This window comes from Marmota marmota, unplaced genomic scaffold (genome assembly GCF_001458135.2).
Source record: "Marmota marmota marmota unplaced genomic scaffold, marMar, whole genome shotgun sequence".
Classification (NCBI taxonomy): domain Eukaryota; kingdom Metazoa; phylum Chordata; class Mammalia; order Rodentia; family Sciuridae; genus Marmota; species Marmota marmota.
This window is the reverse complement of record NW_026000205.1, coordinates 11142581-11165479: the sequence shown is the minus strand read 5'-3', so window position 1 is coordinate 11165479 and position 22899 is coordinate 11142581. Positions and strand designations below refer to the sequence as shown.

General features: G+C 49.6%; 2 protein-coding genes and 1 long non-coding RNA gene across 11 annotated transcripts in view; 2 read left to right on the top strand and 1 right to left on the bottom strand.

Annotated features, from left to right (window-relative positions):
• The window catches only part of Proser3 (proline and serine rich 3), a 12615-nt gene extending 1912 nt beyond the window's left edge, over positions 1-10703 (top strand). For 2 of the 9 annotated variants that reach the window (XM_015497140.2, XM_048791048.1), the window contains exons 2-11: positions 237-333; positions 634-818; positions 3675-3802; positions 3904-4004; positions 4672-4754; positions 4854-5002; positions 8214-8413; positions 8529-9471; positions 9561-9642; positions 9794-10703. In XM_015497140.2, the coding sequence (XP_015352626.1) occupies positions 237-333; positions 634-818; positions 3675-3802; positions 3904-4004; positions 4672-4754; positions 4854-5002; positions 8214-8413; positions 8529-9471; positions 9561-9642; positions 9794-9938 (2113 nt within the window). In that variant the 3' untranslated portion in view covers positions 9939-10703. Of the gene's footprint in view, positions 1-236; positions 334-633; positions 819-3674; positions 3803-3903; positions 4005-4671; positions 4755-4853; positions 5003-8213; positions 8414-8528; positions 9472-9560; positions 9643-9793 lie in introns of those variants that run through there. The other 7 variants (XM_048791045.1, XM_048791047.1, XM_048791044.1 and 4 more) reach the window with 7 other exon arrangements.
• Positions 1376-9027, bottom strand: LOC125612637. Its single transcript, XR_007343127.1, has 3 exons — positions 8950-9027; positions 5065-5247; positions 1376-1541 (listed from the first exon to the last, which is right to left on the bottom strand). It is a non-coding gene; the product is annotated as an uncharacterized LOC125612637 (long non-coding RNA).
• A 2818-nt stretch (positions 10704-13521) lies between the features above and the next one.
• Arhgap33 (Rho GTPase activating protein 33) overlaps positions 13522-22899 on the top strand; it is a 12976-nt gene continuing 3598 nt past the window's right edge. The window contains exons 1-18 of the mRNA XM_048791259.1: positions 13522-13727; positions 14441-14520; positions 15695-15792; positions 15897-15981; positions 16368-16448; positions 16552-16689; positions 17100-17192; positions 17744-17866; positions 17954-18031; positions 18117-18183; positions 18266-18325; positions 18415-18567; positions 18651-18753; positions 20112-20256; positions 20336-20418; positions 20502-20609; positions 22178-22415; positions 22575-22725. Coding sequence (XP_048647216.1) covers positions 14443-14520; positions 15695-15792; positions 15897-15981; positions 16368-16448; positions 16552-16689; positions 17100-17192; positions 17744-17866; positions 17954-18031; positions 18117-18183; positions 18266-18325; positions 18415-18567; positions 18651-18753; positions 20112-20256; positions 20336-20418; positions 20502-20609; positions 22178-22415; positions 22575-22725 — 1882 coding nt within the window. The 5' untranslated portion in view covers positions 13522-13727; positions 14441-14442. The remainder of the gene's footprint in view (positions 13728-14440; positions 14521-15694; positions 15793-15896; positions 15982-16367; positions 16449-16551; positions 16690-17099; positions 17193-17743; positions 17867-17953; positions 18032-18116; positions 18184-18265; positions 18326-18414; positions 18568-18650; positions 18754-20111; positions 20257-20335; positions 20419-20501; positions 20610-22177; positions 22416-22574; positions 22726-22899) is intronic.

Here is a 22899-nt window from a genome sequence, read left to right as displayed (position 1 = left end):
CCCTCCCACCCCCACCAAAAAAGTGGATCCAGAGTTGAGAACCACCAACTTCTGGTTCCTAGGTTTTTCTGTGGCTCTCCAAGGGCTCATGGGACTCGTGGCTCCACTATCATTATCTTAAATGTGCATCAGTGCTTCATGGGAATTATAGTCCATCTCTTCCAGGAATCCATGAGAATTGTCTCTTCTGCCTTCCTCTTAATGCTCTGCCTTCCAATCCCATTCTTTCCTTGCAGCCTGTCAGTTTTCTCCATCCAAGAAAGCCCCTTTGGAGATGCTTCCCTGGGTGGAGGCCACGATTGGCCATCCCAAAGCCAGACCCGGCAATCCAAGGTGAGGACTGCCCACAGAGAGTAGTACCTCTAGTAGGGAGGGAAGGAAGGCTTATATTGAGAGATGGGGATGAGACATTAGGAGAAAGACCCTCCTTACCTCCCCATAACCTTCCCTTGTACAGCTCTCTACTGCTTATATCCCCCATCGTTCCCCCAATCACCTGAGGTTGCTAACAGTGATAACATTGTGGGATATGCTTCCTCCCCTCTGAACTGAGACTTCACGTGTTTCTTTGTTCCCTACAGGAAGGACCCTTCAGACCTCACTTTTTTCTTTGTGTGTCCTCCCCTATCTTAGACTCTGAGCCCATCCAGGCCCCAGAGATCCAAGCTCCCACGAGCTCCCAAGGCTGCAGCCAACTCCCCTGAACTGTTTGAAGAGTCCTGGCCATCCAGTTCAGGGACCTGTTCCCCATCCAGCACCACTGAGAAGGCCTCTCCACCGCCTACCCTGATTGACAGTGGGGACTCAGTGATGGCCAAGTAAGTACCAGAAACCCTGAAGGGAAAGGAGAGTTTGGGTCAGGGGAGGGAGAAGGTAATAATCATCGCAGGCAGACTGTTTATACAGTGCTCTTATAGGGCCAGGTGCTTCATGTGTGTTATGGAGGGCTCTGAAGTTCAGCTGTGTGGGTTCAAGTCCCAGATCTATCACTTACTCTCTGTATGATCTTGGCCTCAGTTTTTTTTTTTAAATCTTTAAATTGGGGATATTAATAGCACATACCCCTAGGGCTATTTTGAGCTTTCAGTGAGTTACTGTATCAAATGAACACTTGAATTTGTAGGTTAAGGATCAGCTGCTATAATAAAGAGTCTAAATTAATTATGGCTTGAACAACTTTGCATTTATTTCTCCATCATCTAATGGTCCAGGCAGAAGCAACAGGGCTGATATGGCAGCCTCTGCTTGAGGTGTCAGAGATACGGGTCCTTCTGTCTTACTGCTGTTCCATCCCTGGACTGTGTTCTTTCCTTCATGGACCAAAATGGCTCCCAACTGAATCGACTTTCTAGAATTGAATCTCTTCATTTCATGTTTGTCAAGCATCTATTCATATGATCACAAGTCACATGGCAAATGTAGTCCTTAGAAGAAGTGACTCCGTATCCAACAAAAAATTGCATGACTGGGCCCAGCGTATTGTAACTCAGTGGTAGAGCTCTTTCCCGGCATGCAGGAGACCCTGGGTTTGATTCCCAGCACTGCCAAATAAATAGATAAAATAAAATTAACACATAAGAAAGGAAAACAATTATTGAAAGACAACTACTTGCCTATAGTGGTTAGATGGAAAGCAGGGTTTTGTTGGTTCTGTGTTGTGTGGGGGTTTTTATGTGTGTATGTGGTACTGGAGGTTGAATCCAGGTGTCATGCATACAAGGCAAGTTCTCTGTCACTGAGATACATGCCCATCCATTCTTTATTTTATTTTGAGACAGGGTGGCCTCAAACTTGGGATCCTCTTGCCAGATCCTCCCAAATATCTGAGATTAAGGTGTGTGCCGCCACCGTGCCTAGCAAAAAACAGGTTTGGTTTTTGTTTTTATGCTGGGGATTGAACCCAGAGGCATTGTACCACTGAGCTACATCTCCAGCCCTTTTTATTTTTATTCTTATTTTTATTTTGAGACAGGGTCTCACTAAATTGCTGAGTCTAGCCTCAAACTTGCAATTCTCCTGCCTCAACCTCCCAAGTCACTAGGATTATAAGCATTGCCGCATGCCTAGCAGCTACCACTTGATTTTAGAATGAACATAGCTTAATCAGATTTTTTTCTTTTCCTTTTTCTATGTGTTCTTTCTAGTTATACATGACAGTAGAATGTATTTTGACATATCATACATACATGGGAGTCTAACTTCCCATTCTGTGATTGTACATGATGTGGAGTTACTCTGGTTGTGTATTCATATAGGAACATGGGAAAGTTATGTCTGATTCATTCTACTCTTTCCAGTTTCCATCCCCTCTCCCTTCTTCTCACTCACCTCTGTCTAATCTGGTGAACCTATACACACACAAACACACACCCCTATTGTGAGTCAGCATCCTCATATCAGAGAGAACATCCCGCTTTTGATTTTTTGATATTGGCTTATTTCATTTATTGGGATAGTCTCCAATTCCATCCATTTACCAGCAGATACCATAATTTTATTCTTCTTTGTGACTGAGTAATATTCCATTGTATATATGTACCACATTTTCTTTATCCATTCATCTGTTGAAGGACACTTAGGTTTCATAGTTTAGTTATTGTGAATTGAGCTGCTATAACATTGATGTGTTTGTGTCGCTGTAGTATGCTGATTTTAAGTCCTTTGAGTACAAACTGAGGTATGGGATAGCTGGGTCAAATGGTGGTTCCATTCCAAGTTTTCTGAGGAATCTCCATACTACTCTCCTAGTGGTTGCACCAATTTGAAGTCCCACCAGCAGTGTATGAGTGTGCCTTTTCCTCCACATTCTCCCCAACATTTATTATTACTTGTGATCTTGATAATTGCCATTCTGACTTGAGTGAGATGAAATCTCAATGTAGTTTTAATTTGCATTTCTCTAATTGCTAAGGATGTTGAACATTTTTTCAGACATTTGTTGATTGATCGTATTTCTTCTTCTATGAAGTGTCTGTTCAGTTCCTTATTATTGATTGGGTTGTTTAGTTTTTTTGGTGTTTTTTTTTTTTTTTTTTTTGAGTCCTTTATACATACTGGAGATTAATGGTCTGTCTGAGATGCAGGTGGCAAAGATTTTCTCCCATTCTGTAGGCTCTGTTTTCATATTCTTGATTGTGTCCCTTGCTGTGAAGAAGTTTGATACCATCCCATTTATTGATAATTGATTTTATTTCTTGGGCTTTAGGAGTCTTGTTGAGGAATACGGTTCCTAAGTTGACATGATGAAGATTCGGGCCTACTTTTTCTTCTATTAGGCACATTGCCTAAGTCCTTGATCCACTTTGAATTTTGTGTAGGGTGAGAGGGTTCTAATTTCATTTTGTTACATATGGATTTCCAGTTTTCCCAGCACCATTTGTTGAAGAGGCTAACTTTTCTCCAGTGTGTGTTTATGGTGCCTTTCCAGTGTGAGATAACTGTATTTTTGTGGGTGTTTCTCTGTGGCTGCTATTCTGTACCATTGGCCTTCATGTCTGTTTTGGTGCCAATACCATGCTGTTTTGTACTATAGCTCTGTCGTATAATTTAAGGTCTGGCATTGTGGTGCCTCTGAAAGAAGTTATTTTTTAATTTTTAATATTGTGGTACTGGAGATTTCACCTGTTGTTTAGCTCTCCTCATGTCCCCTACCTCCCATCCTCTAATGCTTGCAGGTATATAAACAGGTTCCGCCAAGCTCAGCCCACAAGTCGAGAGGAACGCCAGCCTGTAGGTCCAACCCCAGATGACTTTTGGTGGCTTCGGCCAGACTCTCCAGATCTCAGCAGTCAGCATGCAGCAGGTACCTCCTTGCGCCCATCCACCCCCAGCCTAAAATCCTTCCTGATCAATGACCCCAGCAACCACTCCTTCTGGCCCCTTCACTCAGTTGAGGTTTCTCAGCAGGAGCCCGTGAACGGAAAGGAAAACTCAAAACAGCAATTCTCGTTCCCAAGGTGGCCAGCGCATCCCAGGCTGAGGCTCCACTTCAGGAAATAAAGCAGGTGACCTCCTCATTCACTCCCTCTTCTGTGTGCCTCAACTATCAGCACCAGTCCTGAGATAGAATTAAAGCCATTCCCAATTCAAGGAAGCTTAAACCTTAAAAAGAGGATTTTTTTAAAAATTTTATTTTGCTAAGTGTAATTGCAAGCTCCAAAAGTAGATGCTTTCAGGTGTGGCCAGATCAAGGTGTTTTGGACAATATTGGGAGGAACTCAGCTTTTCTTGGTTCTGTGTTCCTCTGCTGGGTTCTGTCTCAGGCAGGCTTTCCCCTCACAGTAGCCAACATGGCCCCCAGCAGCTTAGGCTTTTGAGTACTAACTCAGCGACTTTAATGGAGAGTGGAGCTTTTCCATTGGCTCCATCCCAAACCCCAGGACTCACTCTTATTCACCCATCCTAAGTCAATCGCTGTGAACCAGAGGATAGAATGCTTTATTTAATCGGGTTCCCTCAGGAAAGTTGGTTCAATCCTTCAACAGTAGTGACTTGCAAATGAAGGGTGTGGATCCAAGAGGAAAACTGGGTCTCCATTCCCTGAGGAAATTATAAGCTGCCACGTGAGGTACCAGGTGGAATAGAAACCTGCACTTGAGGCCCTCTGTCCAGAGCCCTTTTCCCAGCAGCCTTTGCGGTGGGGAGTAGCCTCTGACCCCTCTCATCCCACAGAAGCTCAACACATGGAGCTCATCGCTGCTGGACCTGGAGACGCTAAGCCTGCAGAGCAGAGCTACCAGGCTGCTCAAACGCAGGTGCTTCCCCTACCTCCTCACCCTTCCCACTGCTCCAGCCACAGCCCAGCGCACTGCCTCGGAGACATCCAGTGCCTCACTTCTGCCTTCCCCTTGCAGCAAGGCCTCCATCTCCTCCTCCTCCTCCTCCTCCCTCAGCCCCAGTGATGCCAGCAGTTCCTCCTTCACAGTCAGCTCAGATGGCCTCTCTCCCTTTTCCATGACCTTCACCCCTGACGCCAGCAAGAGCTCTGGCTCCAGAGCACCTGGTAAGTGGTGAGAGGCAAGGATTGAGGGCAGCCTGGGTTCAAATCCCATCTCTGCTGCTTACCAGCTGTGTGACCTTGTCCTCTCTGGGCCTCGTTTCCCCAACTATGAAACAGAAGTAACAGTTTGATCTCTCTCCTCCAGGTGTGGTGAGGATGAAATGAGTTCACTTAGCACAAGTCTGTCAATAGGAGCTGTCATAGCTGGGTACAGGGGCGCACACCTGTAATCCCAGCAACCTGGGAAACTGAGACAAGAGAATTACAGGTTCAAGGCCAGCCTGGGCAACTTAGTTGAGACTCTGTTTCAAAATTTTAAAAAGGGGTGGGGATATAGCTCAATATAAAGCACCCCTGAGTTCCATCTCCAATACCAAAAACAACAAACAAAGCAGGAGTTGTCATGAGTGTGAGAGACCTAACGTTCTTTCTGCAGTTCTGAACACAAACTCCAATATCAGAAGGCTTTTTGCAGATTCGGTACCACATTGCGCCCATCCACCCCCAGCCTAAAATCTGGGGGTGCTAGCTAAGTGGAAACCTAGATGATTTAACAGCAGAATCTGACCTATGAAGCTATTTGTAGTCTGTATTGATCTCATTTAGGGTTAATATTATACATAATTCTTGGTGTATGAATATTACATTGAACCATATGGAATTTTCATTTTTATAAGTAAAAGGTGAATATTAGTCATTTTGTATAATTCCACTATATTTCTTTTTTTTTTTAGGGGGAGGAAGGGTGCAAGGGATTTAACCCAGGGACGCTTTACCCCACTGAGTTAAATTCCCAACCCTTTTTATTTTTTTATTTTGAGACAGTGTCTTGACAAGTTACCTAGGTAGGTCCTCACTAAGTTGCCAAGGCTGGCCTCAAACTCAATCCTCCTGCCTCAGCCTCCCCAAGTCACGCACCAGTGTCTGGCTTGGTTCCACTATGGGTCAATATGTTTGAGTCTGATGTATTGCCTCAGACCCATGTCTATGCTGTATATACCATGCAATTTGGCTAAAGTATGCAAACTTTGGAACTCCAGATCAATTTCAGAGATGGGATGATAGACCTAGGTTACTATTACTACTGTCCCGATTGTTACTGTTACTTTGTGCTCAGAATGCTATCCTGGTCTCATAGGGATCCCCTGATTGGGTACAAGCAAGCAGAAGTTAATAGAGGTGTTCATGCATGTTGCATGATCCTACCCAAGGACTCACCTATCCAGTTCTTCACTCTTTCTAAGCTTTGTCTTTTATTCATCTCTCCCTCCTGAGCCTCAGTTTTCTCATTTGTAAAATGGGGATAAAATTAGTACCTACTTCATAAGTTATTTTGCAGTTAAATTTATTCAACTCATTTACATATTGAATCCTACCATGTTTGAGGCCCTGTGAATAGGATTGAGGATTTCACAACATGAATACATGGTCCCTCCTTCAAAGCCTTCATGGCATACTGGATGTGGGACAGAGATTTACCACATAACCCTCCCATATATAAGTAAAACAAGCAGAAATGAAGGATAGGCAGGAGAGTACTGTGGAGTTAGAAGTCAGGGAGGGCTTCCAGAGGTGCTAACTAAGTGGAAACCTAGATGAGGAGGGTGGGATGAACAGAGCCTTCGAGCATATACTACTTACTGAAGTGAGAGGGAGCGTGGTGCAGACAATAGACCAGAAAAGGCAAGAGCCAGGATCAGACTAGCATAGGAGGGAGAGATTGGCAGGGCACCTCGAATGCTGGGCCGTGGAGGCATGGGGAGGCATCTGGTTGTAATGTTTAAACTGGGGATCCTCAAGAGAGGTCGGAGCATGGAGAGGATGAACTTTCTTGGATGTTAGCAGACTTCCTCTGGCTTCTGTCTACATCCAGTGAGAGGAACTGCTGGTTTGAACTGGGCCAGAACTGAAGAGCGGAGTGGAGGGAAGTGTCCAGGTTAAAAGTAGAATTGCAGGATGTAGCAGGGGTGATGGGGGTCTTCCCCTCTGTGCAGCATCAAATGGTAGGGCTTCTGAGAGATCATGGTAGCTCTACTGATAGGACAAATGAAATGATGCCCAGGGTGGTAGAAATAATGTATGCCCAGTGGAACAAAAATAGCCCCTGCCCCCCCCCTTTTTTAAGGTATAATTAGCTTGCTGGCAGGCAAACCTTTTTATTTATTTATTTATTTACTGTAGTTGTAGGTGGACACAATACCTTTATTTTATTTTTATGTGGTGCCGAGGATCGAACTTGGTGCCAGGCAAGTGCTCTACCACTGAGCCCCAGCCCCAGCCCCATCCCCCTGGCCCTGTCATTAATCATTACCATTTCCCCAGTACAGAGTTGGGGACTGGAACAGGGCACAATAAACAGTTCTTTTTGCATCGTGTCTCAAATATTGATTGCACTGAGCTCTAATCTTCACACTAGGGCAAGGGTAATGGACAAGACAGACAGAAATCACTCTGCTTGCATAACTGGCATTGTGGAAGGAGAGACAAACCATAACTAAGCCAGGAAATACCATTTAGTATGTTAGAAGGGGGTAAGTGAAAGGAGAAAAATGAAATAGGACAGAGGACAGGGAATAATAGGGCTGGTGGATGTTGCACTTTTGAATAGGGTAGTCGGGGAAGGTCTCACCAAGAAGGTAACATCTGGACAAGACACAGAGCAGGAGAGGGAATGAAGCATGTGATACATGAGGGAAGATCAGTCCAGACAGAGGGAACCACCAGCACACAGTGGCCTTTGCCTTTGACCAATAGGGAGGTACAGCCAGGGGAGTGTTCATAACCAGGAAGGCCCTGGACACTCAGGTATTCACAACCTGACTCTGGCTGTGAGTCGGGCACAGATTGGGAGGACAGGAGAGCAGGGATCCCAGGCAGGAGCCCGTGGCAGTCACTATGATAGACCAGGTGGGGTGAGGGGGGCTGGACCAGGGTGAGGGCAAAGGAACTGTTCAGTGCTGTAACTCCCATATCCAGAACACATATGCGTGGCATGTAGTAAAAGCTCAGTAAATATCCATTGGATGATTGAAGAACTGAAAAATGATAGATCGCTCTCTCCTCTGACTTTGCCCCCTCCCCACTTCCCACCCCAGAGAGGAGCTGGCATTACTGAACAGCCTGTCTGAACAATCCTCTGGCACAGAGTGTCTGCACAGGCTATTGTTTGGTGGCTGATCACCTGACTCTTACCTCTCCTCTGTTTCCCTCACAGCAGCCCCTGTACCAGCCCAGGCCCCTACCCCTGCTCCAGCCCCAGCCCCAGCCCCAGCCCTGGCCTCCCCCCAAGAACCCCTTCCGCCAGAGGATGACATTTTGTACCAGTGGCGGCAGCGGCGGAAGCTTGAACAGGCCCGAGGAGGTGAGGGGGATGGAACCTGGGTGCTGCCCCGGACCCAAGCCCTCGGCACTCGGGTGAGTTGGAGGAAGGGGGAGCCTGAGGGGAGTTGAAGGAAGGGGGAGTCAGGGGGTTGTAGGACCCTCTACCCTCTTCCCCACCCTCTCACACCCCCTTCCCATCTGTCTACAGCCCTCTCCTACCCCTGCTGTGACGACCCAGCCTAACTGTGTCCCCGTGGGAGGCAGTGTGGCCCAGCCTGGTCCCCACGAGGCCTTGTATGTGGAGAGGCCTCCTGTTCCCCCAGGGTCCTCTCCACACATCATCTGGGCCCCCAGCCCCTATGGCTTCTTCTGGGCTCCACAGTCCAGCCCCTGGGTATCTGTTGCGACCGTTCCTCCCACGCTGCTGGCTTCCACACAGGCTCCCTTGGCCTCTACCCTAGCTACCCCCGTTCCCACTCCGGTACCCTCAGCCTCCATCCCAGTGCCCTCAGCCTCCACCCTGGCTCCCCTGGCCTCCACTCCCACGCCCCCCACTACCCTCCAGGGCCCAGGCCCTCCCTCCCCTGAACCAAGCAGCCCTGCCCAGCAAGAGAAGCTGGGCCCCAAACCTCGGAGGTCCAGAGCTCTGCGTCCAGAAGACTCTGGCGAGGGGCCTGACCTGCAGCTCAGGGGCGCCTTGGGTCAAGTAGTGACAGCTCGGCTGTTCCCTGACTTCCTGGAAGACACACCCCCTCGCCTTGAGGGCCCGCCTCCAGCGGCCACTGAATCTCGAAAAGTAGAAGTCACACACCCACAAGCCAAGGTTTCACCCCCTTGCCCAGAGGTCACGCCCGCTCCCTCTGACCCTCACTGTCGGTCAAGGGCTCAGGCTCGCAAAGCCAAGGCCACGCCCGCTCCAGCGGGGTCAGTGCTTCAGAAAGTTAAAGCCACTTGCTCTGCTGAAGCCGAGTGTCCACAGCCCAAGGCCCCACCGCCTCCAACTGAGGAGGCGTCCACACTCCCCAAGGCTCCGCTGCCAGAGTTCAAGGCGGGGCCTGTTGAGGCCGTGGCCACGCCCCAACCAGGGGACCCTCAGCCCCCAGCAGAGGACTTGCTCTCCCAGGCCATGCGACTTCTGGAGGCTGCAGAAGGTGAGCGCGTTGCAGGGGCCTCTGGGATCTTGGCGTCTGCCTCCTTGGAGTCCTGCGCCCCGGAACTCACTCTTTACCCACCCACCCAGACTCAGATGGCAGTGAGTTCCAGGACGACCCCGTGCTGCGGGTGCTAAGAGCTCAGAGGGCAGAGCTGAGGCTGCAGAAGAGGTAACCCTCCGTCACTGGGATCCATGACACTGAACCCCTGAGTCCTCTGAGACCGGGGCTGGGCACCCGACCCCCACCCCATCTACATTCCCAGAACCCCATCCACTGTCCCAGACTTGATCCTGAGCTGCCTCTACTTCGCCTTCTCCAGGAAAGTGGATGCCCAATTATCCATCCTGTTGGACCATGCTGAAGACCGAGGATCGTGGTTGCCTCCAGCCAGGTCACCCACAACGTCGTCCCCACGGAGGCGGCTGCGCAGGGAAGGAGTCTCTCTTGAAGCTAGACGACTTTGAATTGCATACGATCTATTTTTCCCAATGAAACTTGTTTTACCAGGTTCCTCTTTGTCTCTGAGAAATGGATTATTGTGGAATGGCCAAGGGTTGTGCCAATTTCAGGAACTGTCCCTCCCTCTCTATTCTGACCACTGAATCAAAATTTATTTTCTGGTTTCATCTGGGCTTGGGAAGTCTGGGCAAGTCTGAGACCTAATTTATCCGACTTCAACTCAGGAGTGGATCTTTCTGTCTCAGATGGACAAAGGGACTGTCCTCTAGATATGAAGCTAACTAGGGTCACCCAAGCGTTGACCAGTAGTCGATATCCTCTTGTGTCAGCCACAGCCTTTGGTGCAAGTGATCCTTCCCTCTTTGAAGCACTTCTTTCTCTGCTTCCAGAACCTTCTCATTACCTGTTGGCTCTTGCCTCTTCATTGCCCCAATGTGTCAACTTTGGTGTCTCCCAAGGCTTTGACTTATCTATCTACACTCTCTCCTAGGTGCTCTTGTCTAGCCTAATGGCTATAAACTCCATCAATATTCTGATAGGCCCTAAATTTCTATCTCTGGCCTAGAGTTGAGTTTCTACATGGCGTTGCCCGCTCAACATCTCCACCCAAAGGTCTAAGTGACTTCTTTCAAATTCCATAGATCCTCAAATTCCTGAGCTCCCAGCCTCCCTGCTAAACTTGCTCCTCCTTCCTTTTCCTTAGCTCTGTCCTTTTAGCTGACAAGCCAAAGCCTTATAGTTGACCTTTACTCTTCTTTCCCTTCCACCTACAGTCAGTCAGAAAATTCTGTCATTTCTAGCTTTAAAATTGTCAAAATTTTACCCTCTTCTTCCACTGCCCTCACCTCAGTCTAGGCTGTCACCACCTCCTACCTGGACTATTGAAACTTATTATTAAACATGTTGGAGCTGAGGTGGTGGCTCAGTGGTAGAGCACTCACCTAGTACCTGTGAGGCACTGGAGTCAATCCTCAGCACCACATGAAAATAAACAAAGGTATACATACATAGAGTATAACTTTTAGAAAAATGTGTGTGTATTTTTTGGGGGGGAGGAGCGGGTACCAGGGATTGAACCAAGGGGCACTTAACCACTGAGCAACATCCTCACCCCCTTTTTATGTTTTTATTTTGAGACAGGTTCTCACTAAGTCCTTAGAGCTTTGCTTAAGTTGCTGAGGTTGGTCTGGAACTTGTGATCCTCCTGCCTCAGCCTTCTGAGTCACTGAGATTACAGGCATGTGCCACCACATCTGGCTTATGTGTTCTTTGACACTTGCCAAGAGGTAGTCTACATTCCTTCTCTTTGAAACAGCCACTCAACCAATAGAGTACAGAGGAAAGGATGCAGCTTAACTTCCAAAACTCAGAAAAGATGATATCATCCATTTGGTTTCCTTTGGCTCCCTTTCTGATCCTTGTTTTAGAGTCCATGTTTAAAAAAATAAAATAAAACTGATTTACTATGCTGGGGATAGATTACACACTTATCAAACTCAGTGAATTTTATTGTAGGTACAGATTTATCACAAAAGAAAAATAAAGATATGCATGCTTAAATATTTAGGGGGCAGTATAACAACCTGTGCAATTTATTTTATTTTTAAATTTTTTTTAATACTTATTTTTTAGTTTTCAGCGGACACAATATCTTTGTATGTGGTGCTGAGGATCGAACCCAGGCCGCACGCATGCCAGGCAAGCGTGCTACGGCTTGAGCCACATCCTCAGCCCTGTGCAATTTATTTTAAAATGCATCAAAGATTAATTGGATTGATGAATGAATAAAGTAACAGATATAAGACAAATAAAATGAAATGTTAATGGCAAGATCTAACTGGATATGTGGATGTCCTCTAAAATTTTTCAACTTGCTATAAGAAACTTTAAAATAAAATGATGGAGAATATTTGACCAAGATTGTTATACCTGTCTATAAAAAATAAAAGTTGGGTTAGGATGGATTTCTAACAGCAGCTCTGTGTGTCAGAAACATGATTTCCTGACTTTTAGAACAAACCATACATTAAAGGGAAATAAACAAGAAGATAATAGCTGTTTAGACATAAGGAGAAATAAAGGGATGTTTATAGTAGAAGAACCTGGTCTAGTTGAGCAAGTGAGCTGATTTGTGAAGAAATACACTTAAGTTAAGCCACTTAAGAATTATCTAATTCACAAGGGACCACCATAGTTACTACTGCTGGGTAAAAAACTACCCCCAAATCTTAGTGGCATAACAATAATTTCATTATGCTCATGTATTCTGTGAGTCTGGAAATTTGGAGAGGACAAAGCTGGGAATAGTTTGTCTCTGCTCTCTTCACATGAAACTCAAAAGGTGGCTTAACAGCTATGGGACGGAATCCTTTGGAACTTCTTCATTGACAGTCTGGCACCACTTCAAGGCTCAGAAAACTTAGACTAGACTCATCTGGGACTGTTGACTATAATGCTCATATGTCCTCTCTCCATTGATTTGGACTTCCTCAAAGTATGGCTGCCTCAAGATAGTCACACTTCTCAACAGGATACTTCACGGTTCTTGTGTGTGTGTCCCTGGCGATTCAACCTGGGCCAGCACTGATCTACATCCTCAGGCCAGTCTTGGTCCATTTTTTAGACTGTCTCATTAAATTGCCTAGCCTGGCCTCAGACTTGTAATTCTCTGTCTTGGTCTCTCCAGTGGCTGGGATCACTGGTTTGCACAACTGTGCCAGGCTGTTTTAAAATATTGTTCATTGTCTTTTTCCGTCAGCTTTGAGTTTCAATGTGGGTAGGGTATATTTTCCTGTTTTGATTGTTGATGTATTCACAAAATTGGTCGGAGTTTTTTATGAAATGAATGAGTGTATAAACCAACGTATGCTCTCTTGAGGTGAAGGCTTTTCTGAGGGTATGACCAACGACAGCGTCCTCTTGGAAAGAGCATTGTTACAGAGTGTTTCCTGGTCACGGCTCAATCTGTTGTAGGAATAATTGAGAGTGGCTTTATGGGAGGCAAGATCATGTTCTAGCATTTTGGGTTAAACCTTTCTCCAGGACAAAGGAGTCGAGGATGCTTGTAATAAGCAGTAGAAGGGGAGACGAGGAAAATGTCCAGTGGGTACGCCGAAGGCAAGTCGTAGAGGACTGAAGATTTTATCCCACGCAGGGTGTGCGAGGCAATAAAAAACGAAAGTGGGCGGAGCGCCCTCCTGATTCTGTGGGTGGGGTCAGGGTCTGGACTGACAAGGTGGGAGTAGAGGACCGAGGCTTTGAAAAGCTGCTCGAGGACTGGACCCAAACCCTAAGGCCGTGGGAGAATCCAATTAAGAATGTCGGAGTAGTGATCACTGAGAGTCAAGTAAGAGGACGGTCTATTGCTTAATATTAGAAATGTCGGAAGCAAAGGATAAAGAACCTGGGGGTGTGTCTCAGGAGGAGGATGACAGCCAATAAAAAGCAGTCATGGGCGTGGCGCTGTCAAACTTCGGGGGTGGGACCGAAGAGAGACAGAGCCGGGGGTGGTACCCAAGACAAAGCCAATGAAAAAACTCCAGGTGGGCGTGGCGTCGCCAAAAGGCCAAGGGTGGGGCCAATGAGAAGCGGCGTCGCGTCCCGGTTATACCCCCGCCCCCGTGGGGCGCGCGCTGAAACCACCGGCGGCCGTTAGGGGCGGGGTCTGCAGCCGCCCGCGCGCGGCTCGCGCCCTCCCCTTTGTGTCGCCATGGCGGCGGCGGCTGCGGCGACGAGGACCATGAACGAGAGGTCTAGCGCGGCCGGGGCCTGACGGAGGCTACGCGACTATGGTGGTGAGGGGCCCACGCGGCCGTCAGTCTGTCGGTCCGCGTGTCACTCTGTCCGTGCGCGGCCCCTCCCTGCGCGCCCCGCCCCTGGCCCCGCCCGGACCCTCGGCCTGCGCCGCCCCTCACCCTTCGTCGCGATCCCTCTAGTCCCCAGGCCAGGTCCTGCGTCCGAGCCCTTACATCGACCCCGCCCCCTCCGCGCATCCCTCTCCGCGCCCTAAATGGGGCTGACAGTGGCCGAGGACCCAGGCTTTCGAGGAGGCCGGTCCAGGGAAGGACCCGCGCCACGCGAGTGGCCCCCGCAGGGGTCTGCTGAGGCTCCCTGGAAACCAGTCTCCATTCCAGCGCCTTCCTCGGCATCCTCATCCACACCCTCACTCCCCCCTGGTCTAGCCTCCTCCTCCTCCCAACAGCCCCTTTCTCATTCCTGAGCCCCACCCCCACCGGCTTCATCCTCAGCCTGACCCTTTTCTTCTCCTTCTCCCTCATTTTCACCCCCATCCCAGCTCCTCTCAATCCCCGGCCCCCCATCTGTCAGAACCCTTACCTTAGCCTTTCCAGCCGCTCCCCTCCTTACTCCACCCAACAAGCCAGTACTGTACCTCCCCTTGATCCTTGGGTCCTCTCCATCTTCTTGTGCTCATCTCCCCTCCTCCACTGGCTCCCTCTCCCACCATTCATCCATTCATCCATTTGTACCTCATTCCCTCACTCAACAGACATGCTCCAGGCACAGAGAGAGTCAGATCCCATCCTGCCTTGGGGAGCTTCATGGGCTGGCAGGGGACAGACCCTGAGGGTGAGACCCAGGGATGAACTCCGGGTTGCAGGGACATGGAGGAGGGAGAAGCTGGAGCCCAATGTGGGGAATCCCTGAATTCCCATCTGGTAGTTGGCTAATTTATTCATCAGGTTTTACCTAGCCCATGCTGTACAATGGGGCTGGCACTGGGCATTGCAGATCCAGAGAGGAATGCAGAATGATCTTCCCTATGAAGAGTAGCAACTGTGCCCACCTCTGTGCTGGGTGTGCTGGGGTGTCTCAGCCTGGGGCCCTGTTTCTGGGGAGATAAAAAGTCCAGTGGGGGAGATGGGCTTGTCACCAGATAGTGGCATCTCAGGAGTGCTCAGGGCTATGATGGGACAAAGTCAGGTAAAGTTGTGGAGCTTGGGATTGGAGGACCTCAGAGGATGAAGAGAGTCTAGAAGAGATGCCTGGCACAGCCTAAAAGATCAAGAAAGGCTTTCTGGAGTAGTACATATGTGAGTTGAGGCCTGAGGGGTGAGGAGAGGACCTAATGATAGGGTGGGGACAAAGGTTTCAGGCTGAGGAAATAGCATGTGCAAAAGCATAGAAAGAAATGAGAAGGTGATGCTTTTGCTGGACTCTCAGAAGTTCAAGAGCTTTGAGAGTAGGGACAATGGGGAGAGACAGGACTGGAGAGGTAAACAGAAACCAATTTAGAGAAGTTTGAATATCAGACCAGAGACTTCCAACTTCATCTTGAAGACAGCAGAGAGCCATTGAAGGTCCAGATCTATGGATAGACAGGGCCAAATTTGGGTGATCCTGGCACTTGTGAAGAATCTGGAAGGAAGGGAGGGGTTAGAAACAGAGGACTGACAAGATGTAAACTGTGAATGTCCAGAGTGTGGCAGGAGATAACTGTACCCTGCAGAGGCTACTGACGGGTCTTAAACAGGAAGAGCTGAGCCCACTATGCTCTCTCTCCTGTTGATGACCCATGCCTTGGCCCCTGTTCCTCTAGTCCTCCACTCTAGACCACACATGAAGAAGCCTATCCTCAGTCCAGTCCTTACCTCCTGGTGACCTACCATTTTGCCCCATGCTCAGGAAAACATGGAGCAAGGAGCAACCTGGGCCTGTAGGTCCAGGCTGGCAGATAACAATGCTCCTTTTGTCTCTTTGCTCCCATCTCTGGGAGCCTCTGATTCTTCTCTATGCTCTACAGGCCCGCAGCACTGACAGCTTGGATGGCTCAGGGGAAGGCACAGTGCAACCTGTACCCCCAACTGGGGGGCCCAATGTGAAGGGGAAGCCTGGGAAGAGGTGAGGGGTGATGGAGGAAAAGGTTTAGCTTAGGAAGAAGGGAAGCTTAAAGAGGGAGGGAGCCTGAAGGAGGGAGTCATTGGTGATGTGTCACCTTCTCCCAGGCTCTCAGCTCCTCGAGGTCCCTTCCCCCGCCTGGCTGACTGTGCCCATTTCCACTATGAGAACGTTGACTTTGGCCACATTCAGGTATGGGGTCTTTGCATCCAGATGGGAAGGTGAGATCCTACCCAAACATGAACCAATATCAACTGCTTTATCACTGAAGTCTGTTACTATACTAGCTGCTCCTCCTGTCTGAGCAGTCAGTAGCAGGAGTTGCAGGGGCTAGGGCAGATGGGGAGAGCTGCTCATTTGTTCATCCAATTGTTATTTGACTTATTCATTCACTGATTTTTTTCTTAGTTATCTGTTCTGTGCCAGAGCCCTATACTCTGACCAAAAGATCACTAAGTCCTATCTTTGGGAAGGTTCAGGAGGGTGACACAGACCCATCCCTAGATAGTGCCAATTTAGAGAGGTCAGGATTGAGACAAAAGTGAGGCCTTCATGTGGGCCTTTGTTTCCCTCTGCAGCTCCTCCTATCTCCAGAACGTGAAGGCCCCAGCCTCTCTGGAGAGAATGAGCTGGTGTTTGGGGTGCAGGTGACCTGTCAGGTAAAGCCACCCTTGCTTTTCATGTAGCCTAAGGAACTGGCCGCCATGGTCCTGCTCAATGTAATGGGACCACTGTTTTCTTCTGTCCCTCTTGCTCCAACAGGGCCGTTCTTGGCCAGTTCTCCGTAGTTATGATGACTTCCGTTCCCTGGATGCCCATCTCCATAGGTGCATATTTGACCGAAGGTTTTCCTGCCTCCCAGAGCTCCCCCCACCCCCGGAGGGTGCCAGGGCTGCTCAGGTAACATACTTGTTGTCTCAGCCCCTGCCTCAGCCATTGGTGTGTCTTCACTAGGCATTAGTGAAATCACCATGGTGGGGGGATAGATAAATATTTAAAGATTGGTATGGTCTGAGTCCCAACTAATCAGAGTGGAGAAGCCTTAGAAACATAAAAGGGTTCTGGAGGCTTCCTTTAGTTTTTTCTCTTCTGGGAAGGTCCAGAGATTCCACAGGAGGGTTAGCATAGCCATATCAATTGCACACTGGAGCTTAGCACAGATTATTTACCAATTGATGTGACAATATTTCAACACCCATGCATCCAGGTTGAATTTTGATCCTGCCCAGAGATGAGCCAGGGCAGTGTGGGAGGGCAGAGGCTCTCTCAGCATCTGTTCACAGGAGCCTACCCTTACAACCTGCCCACAGATGCTGGTACCACTGCTGCTACAGTACCTGGAGACCCTATCAGGACTGGTGGACAGTAACCTCAACTGTGGGCCTGTGCTCACCTGGATGGAGGTGGGTATGGGCAGGGGGGGCTTGGAATTAGGAGAAAGCTAGGGTGTCTGAGGTGTGAGAACCAGTTGGGAGTGTGTGTGGGCACAGAAAAGAAAGGAGCCAGAGTGAGGGAAGCGTTAGTATTTTAGTGTCTATGTGGGCGCCTGTGAGAGAAGTATGTGTCTATGTGTGTCTGTGTTTTAGCAGATGTTGGACTATGGGAACCTGAGCATTTAAAAGTATCCCAGTTAGAAATGGATTGGGCTGTAACTCAAAGAACACCTGGTTTAAACCAGAGGGGTTTTAGATAGTAAAAACACTCCAGGTGCTGGAGTATGTGGCGAGGTCTTGGGGTCAGAAGAGTCCTGGGACTTGTCAAGTGTGGAGAAAAGGGACAATTGTTTTAAAGGGGGGGGGGGGGCAGGAATTTAGGTGATTGACCAATAGCTCTGAGTGACAGAGGCTCTTAAGTCCGGGGACAAGCAGTGACATCACTGGGCTTGGAGGAACTCATCTGTCTTTATTAACTCTTTCTTCTGACCTCTTCTTGCTGCATCTCACCTCCCTCTCAGCTGGACAATCACGGCCGGCGACTGCTCCTCAGCGAGGAGGCCTCACTCAATATCCCTGCGGTGGCTGCTGCCCATGTGGTCAAACGGTACACAGCTCAGGCACCAGATGAGTTATCCTTTGAGGTGAGGCTGTGGGCAAGCAGGCTCCAACTGGGCTCCCCACTTCCCCTGCCCCTTCTGACCCTCCTCCTCCCACATGTCCATTTCCAGGTAGGAGACATTGTCTCAGTGATTGACATGCCACCCACAGAGGATCGGAGCTGGTGGCGAGGCAAGCGAGGTTTCCAGGTGAGCCTGGCTTATTTTGGACATGTGGGTCTAGGGTGCCATGCCAAGTTAGGTGACCCAGCCACTGACAGTGCCTCCTCCTCAGGTTGGCTTCTTCCCCAGTGAGTGTGTAGAACTCTTCACAGAGCGGCCGGGTCCAGGCCTAAAAGCAGGTAAGTGCCGTGGACAGAGTGGGAGGCCCCCCTGCATCCTCTGCCTACCATCCATCCTTTCCACCCATTGTCCACCCTGCAGATGCTGATGGTCCCCTGTGTGGCATCCCAGCTCCCCAGGGTATCTCTTCTCTGACCTCAGGTAATGGAAACCAGGGGTCAGGTCTATTCCCCCTGCCCCACCAGGCTTATGACTGAGCTGACCCTACGGAGCCTTCCTTTCCCCTACAGCTGTACCTCGACCTCGTGGGAAGCTAGCTGGTCTCCTCCGAACCTTCATGCGCTCCCGCCCTTCTCGGCAGCGGTTGCGGCAGCGGGGAATCTTGCGGCAGAGAGTGTTTGGCTGTGACCTTGGAGAACACCTCAGCAACTCAGGCCAGGATGGTGAGAATTGGGTCCACCACCCCACCCCACCCCTCTTATCTAGGATGCTACCCCCCAGCCTTGACTCTGTTGCTTTCCCCCAGTACCCCAAGTGCTACGCTGCTGCTCTGAGTTTATTGAGGCCCACGGAGTGGTGGATGGAATTTACAGGCTCTCAGGCGTGTCCTCCAACATCCAAAGACTACGGTGAGGGCCCTCCACCAACCCCTTCCATAAGATTCACTGAGCTCTTCTCTAGTCCAGCCCTGTATTTTGTGCCAGGTTCATAGTTATTGGAATTTAGGAAGGCACAGAGAAGGGGTGAATAAAAGCTGGGGTCAGGGAGGGAGGGCTTCCTCGAGGAAGTGACACTCCAGCTAAGGCCTGAAAGGTGAGAGTAGAATTAGCATAAGCAGAGGGATCAACCTTCTCTGGGCACCTGCCACATACTGAGCATTAGTCCACACTAGTAATGGAGAACAAGACAGAAACCTCTGCCCTCATTGGGCTCACATACTAGAAGGAGAAAAGAGCAAAAAAAGAAAAAAAATGATAAGAGTTTACTAGAAGGTGACAGATGCTTTGGAGAAAAATTGATTAGGGGTAAGGGGGATCAACCAGGAAGGAGGATTGCAGTTTTAGATAGTGTGGGCAGAGGCACCTCATGGGGAAGAGCTGTGGAGGCGGTGAGGGAACAGGCCACGTGGATCTCCTGGGAAAAGCAGTCATAGTGGAGCAAGCAACCAGCGCAGTGGGGATAGCAGCAGGTGATGGGGTAGAGATTGTTGGCAGTGTGTGCCCTGCCTTTTCGTGACTGTTAGGATTTAGGCTTTTATTCTGAGCCAGGGAGAACCACAGAAGGATTCTAAGCCAAGAAGAGACAGACTTCATAACAGTCTAGTGGTGGGAAGGAATGAGGATGGTAGCACACACCTGTAACCCAGGCTACTGGGGAGGCTGAGACAGGAGGATAGCAAGTTTAAGGCCAGCCTGGGCAACTTAGTGAGATTTTGTCTTAAAATAAAAAAGCATTAGGGGTTCAGTGGTAGAGTGCCCCTGGGTTCAATCCCCAGTATTGAAAAAACAAAATACAGCAAGGGGAGGCCAGAGGCCATGAAGTGAGAGCTCAAAGCCCGAAGGAGCAGTGGGACCAACAGGAGATTGTTCTACACAGGAGCTTCACCTTCTAGCACTGGGCCCCACCACAGTTATGAGTAAGGGGTTGCTAGGATTTTATCTGCATTTTCCAGTGACTGCTTAAAGCCAGATGAATGACACAACTTCATGGTAGGAACATGGTCGCTCTGGAGTCAGCCTTCAGTAGTTATAGGCAGAGGTATCACACACCAGAGCCTCAGTGTCGTCTTCTTTAAAATGGGGCACCCTTGCCTTTGCCACACAAGGATTTTTTGGGGGATTGTAAGGTTCTGTCCCTGGATAGCTCAGCATTGGGCCTAGGGAAGACAGTTATATTCATCTGCGGGAACTTGGGGTAGGGCTAGGGGAATATGGTCAGGTGAGCCAATTTGATCTGAACCTTCCTCCTCTGCATCTAATGACCTCAGGCATGAATTTGACAGTGAGAGGATCCCTGAACTGTCTGGCCCCGCCTTCCTTCAGGACATCCACAGTGTCTCCTCCCTCTGCAAGCTCTATTTCCGAGAGCTGCCAAATCCCTTGCTCACCTACCAACTCTATGGGAAGTTCAGTGTGAGTAAGGGAGCTGGCAAGGTTGGAGGGTGTGGGGATGCGTCTGGCCCAGCCCCATCATGCCTGTCAACCATCTCAGGAGGCCATGTCAGTGCCTGGGGAGGAGGAACGCCTGGTTCGAGTCCATGATGTCATTCAGCAGCTGCCCCCACCACACTACAGGTAAACCAGGAGCAGCAGGGAAGGACTGTGGTAGGTTCCAAGGGGGCTGAGGCTCAGCTGTCCCCCTCTGCTCCCTTTCTCAGGACTCTGGAGTACCTGCTGAGGCACTTGGCTCGAATGGCACGACATAGTGCCAACACCAGCATGCATGCCCGCAACCTGGCCATTGTCTGGGCACCCAACCTCCTACGGTAAAATGGCAGCTTACCAGCATGACCCTCTTCATATTTTTCAAGTAATTCCCATGTACCAGGCCCTGATCTTAGCACTTGCAACACAGTAGTGAGCAAGATCCTATCCTCCTGGGGCCCACATTCCCATGGAGGAAATGGACAATGAATCATAAAGAAAAATACAGTGTAATGTCTGATACCAAGAAGGAAGAGAGGAGTCAGGAAGGGAAGTGTACCAAATCATGGCAGTTTGAAGTTTCTAGATAGAATGGCAGAGAAGGCTTATGTCTTTTCTTTTCCTTTTTTTTTTTTTTTTTAATGGCCAGCAGCAAGGTAAGCCCTGGCAGATCTGCTGCTAACCAAGACAGGTAAAATCTGTATCCTGGAGGAGTTCTATGTTCTGGGAAACATGCAAATAAGTAAAACAGGTGGTGCATCAAAAAAGGGCACAAAAAGTATGGGAGAAATTAAACAGAAAAGAAAGACCAAGGGTTCAGATAAGGAGGTCTACAATTTTTAAAAAGGTGGGTGGGGAAGACTGCACTGAAAAGGTAATATTTGAGTCAAGACCTGTGTAGGGTGTGTGGACTCTGGGAAGGAACAAGCCAAACAGGAGCAGTGAGTGCAAACAGAAGGTTGGGGTGGACCCTGATGTGTGGGAAGAACAGCAGGGAGGCCGGTGTGGCTGGAGCTGAGTGAGTGAGAGGAATTGAGGGGAGGTAAAGATGAGGTCAGAGAAGTAATCAGACCAGATAGAGGCGTGACTCACGGATCATAGTGAGGATTTTGCTTTTAGCTGGAGTGTGGTGCGGCTGGGATGGGGCTCTGAACAGGGAAGGCCCTTATCTGACTCAGTTTTGTTCACAGGCTCCCTCTTGCTATAGGTAGGAATAGACTCTGGGGACAGGGATAGGAACAGGAGGCCTGGGAGGAGGTGCTCTGATGTTCATGTGGAAGGGAACAGACTCCGGGCTAGTGTGTCAGTCAGCTTTCCATCACTGTAATGAAATACTGAGATGATTAACTTATAAAGAGAAAAGGTTTATTTTGGCTCATAGTTTTGGAGGTTTCAGTTCACAATCAATTGGCCCTGTTGCTTTGGCCAGTGGCGAAGCAACACATTATAGCACCTAATGGCCAGGACACAAAAAAGAAAGTGAGGAGGGGACTAAGATCCCAAAATCCCCCTTAAAGTCATGCCTTCAATGACCTAAAGTCCTCCCACTAGCTCCACATCTTAAAGGTTTCACCACCACCCAATAACACCACCTTGGGGACCTTATGGGGGATATTTGTGATCCAAACCATAGCAGCCAGGGTGTAGTAGAGGGGAGAAGAGTTAAATTCTGGATAGTATAGGTGAAACTAACAGGTTTTGCTGACAGATTGGATGTGGGTATGAAGGAAAGAGAGAGGTCAAGTAGGGAAGCTTGGGGAAAGGCTGGGCACTCAGTTCCACATGTGATTAGTTCAGGAAAGTCTGAGGTGTTGAACAGACAGTCATTACTTCATTGGTTCCCCACACTGCCCACCCAGAACCTGCCAGCCCAGGCTTTAGGCGCCTGCCCCCCCTTCTCTTCTCCCAGGTCCATGGAGCTGGAGTCAGTGGGGCTGGGTGGAGCAGCAGCCTTCCGGGAGGTTCGGGTGCAGTCTGTGGTGGTGGAATTCCTGCTCACCCATGTGGAGGTCCTGTTCAGTGACACCTTCACCTCTGCTGGCCTTGACCCTGCAGGTATGCCCATCCTACCCTCTGATGTCTTGACTACTGCCCACTCAACGTCAGGGCAGCAGTGGGAGGGCAGGTGGGCTCCAGCCCTATCCCTACCCCACTGAAGCCAGACCTCCCTCCCAACTCCTTGAGGACCCCGCCCGGCCCATCCCTCTCCCTGCTTCCCCCCCCCGCCCCCTCCTTCTCATTTCAGCTCCTACGCTCAGGATCCCCACTTCTTGGCCAGGACGCCGTTCTTCCTTCACCCCTTATAGCTCCTGGGGGCACTTGGGGCCATGGGTCTACCTGGGAGGAAGTGGGAGGTCCCCAGATTTGACCCTGCCTGGGCCCTGCCCAGACTCCCTGCCCTGCCCGGGACCCCAGCCCAGTCAGGATTCAGCTCGTCGGAGGGCCCTCTGGCCCGAGGTAACTGACCAGAGCCGCTGCCCTTGCTGGCTGCTGGGAGCTGCCTTCTCATCAGCTCGTTCTGCCTCACCTCTCCTCCTCGCCTGCCTGCTGCCCCACCCCCTTACCCCATGCCTAGCTGGTCTCTCCATTCTGAGGGCCAGACCCGAAGCTACTGCTGAGCCCTGTCTCTTA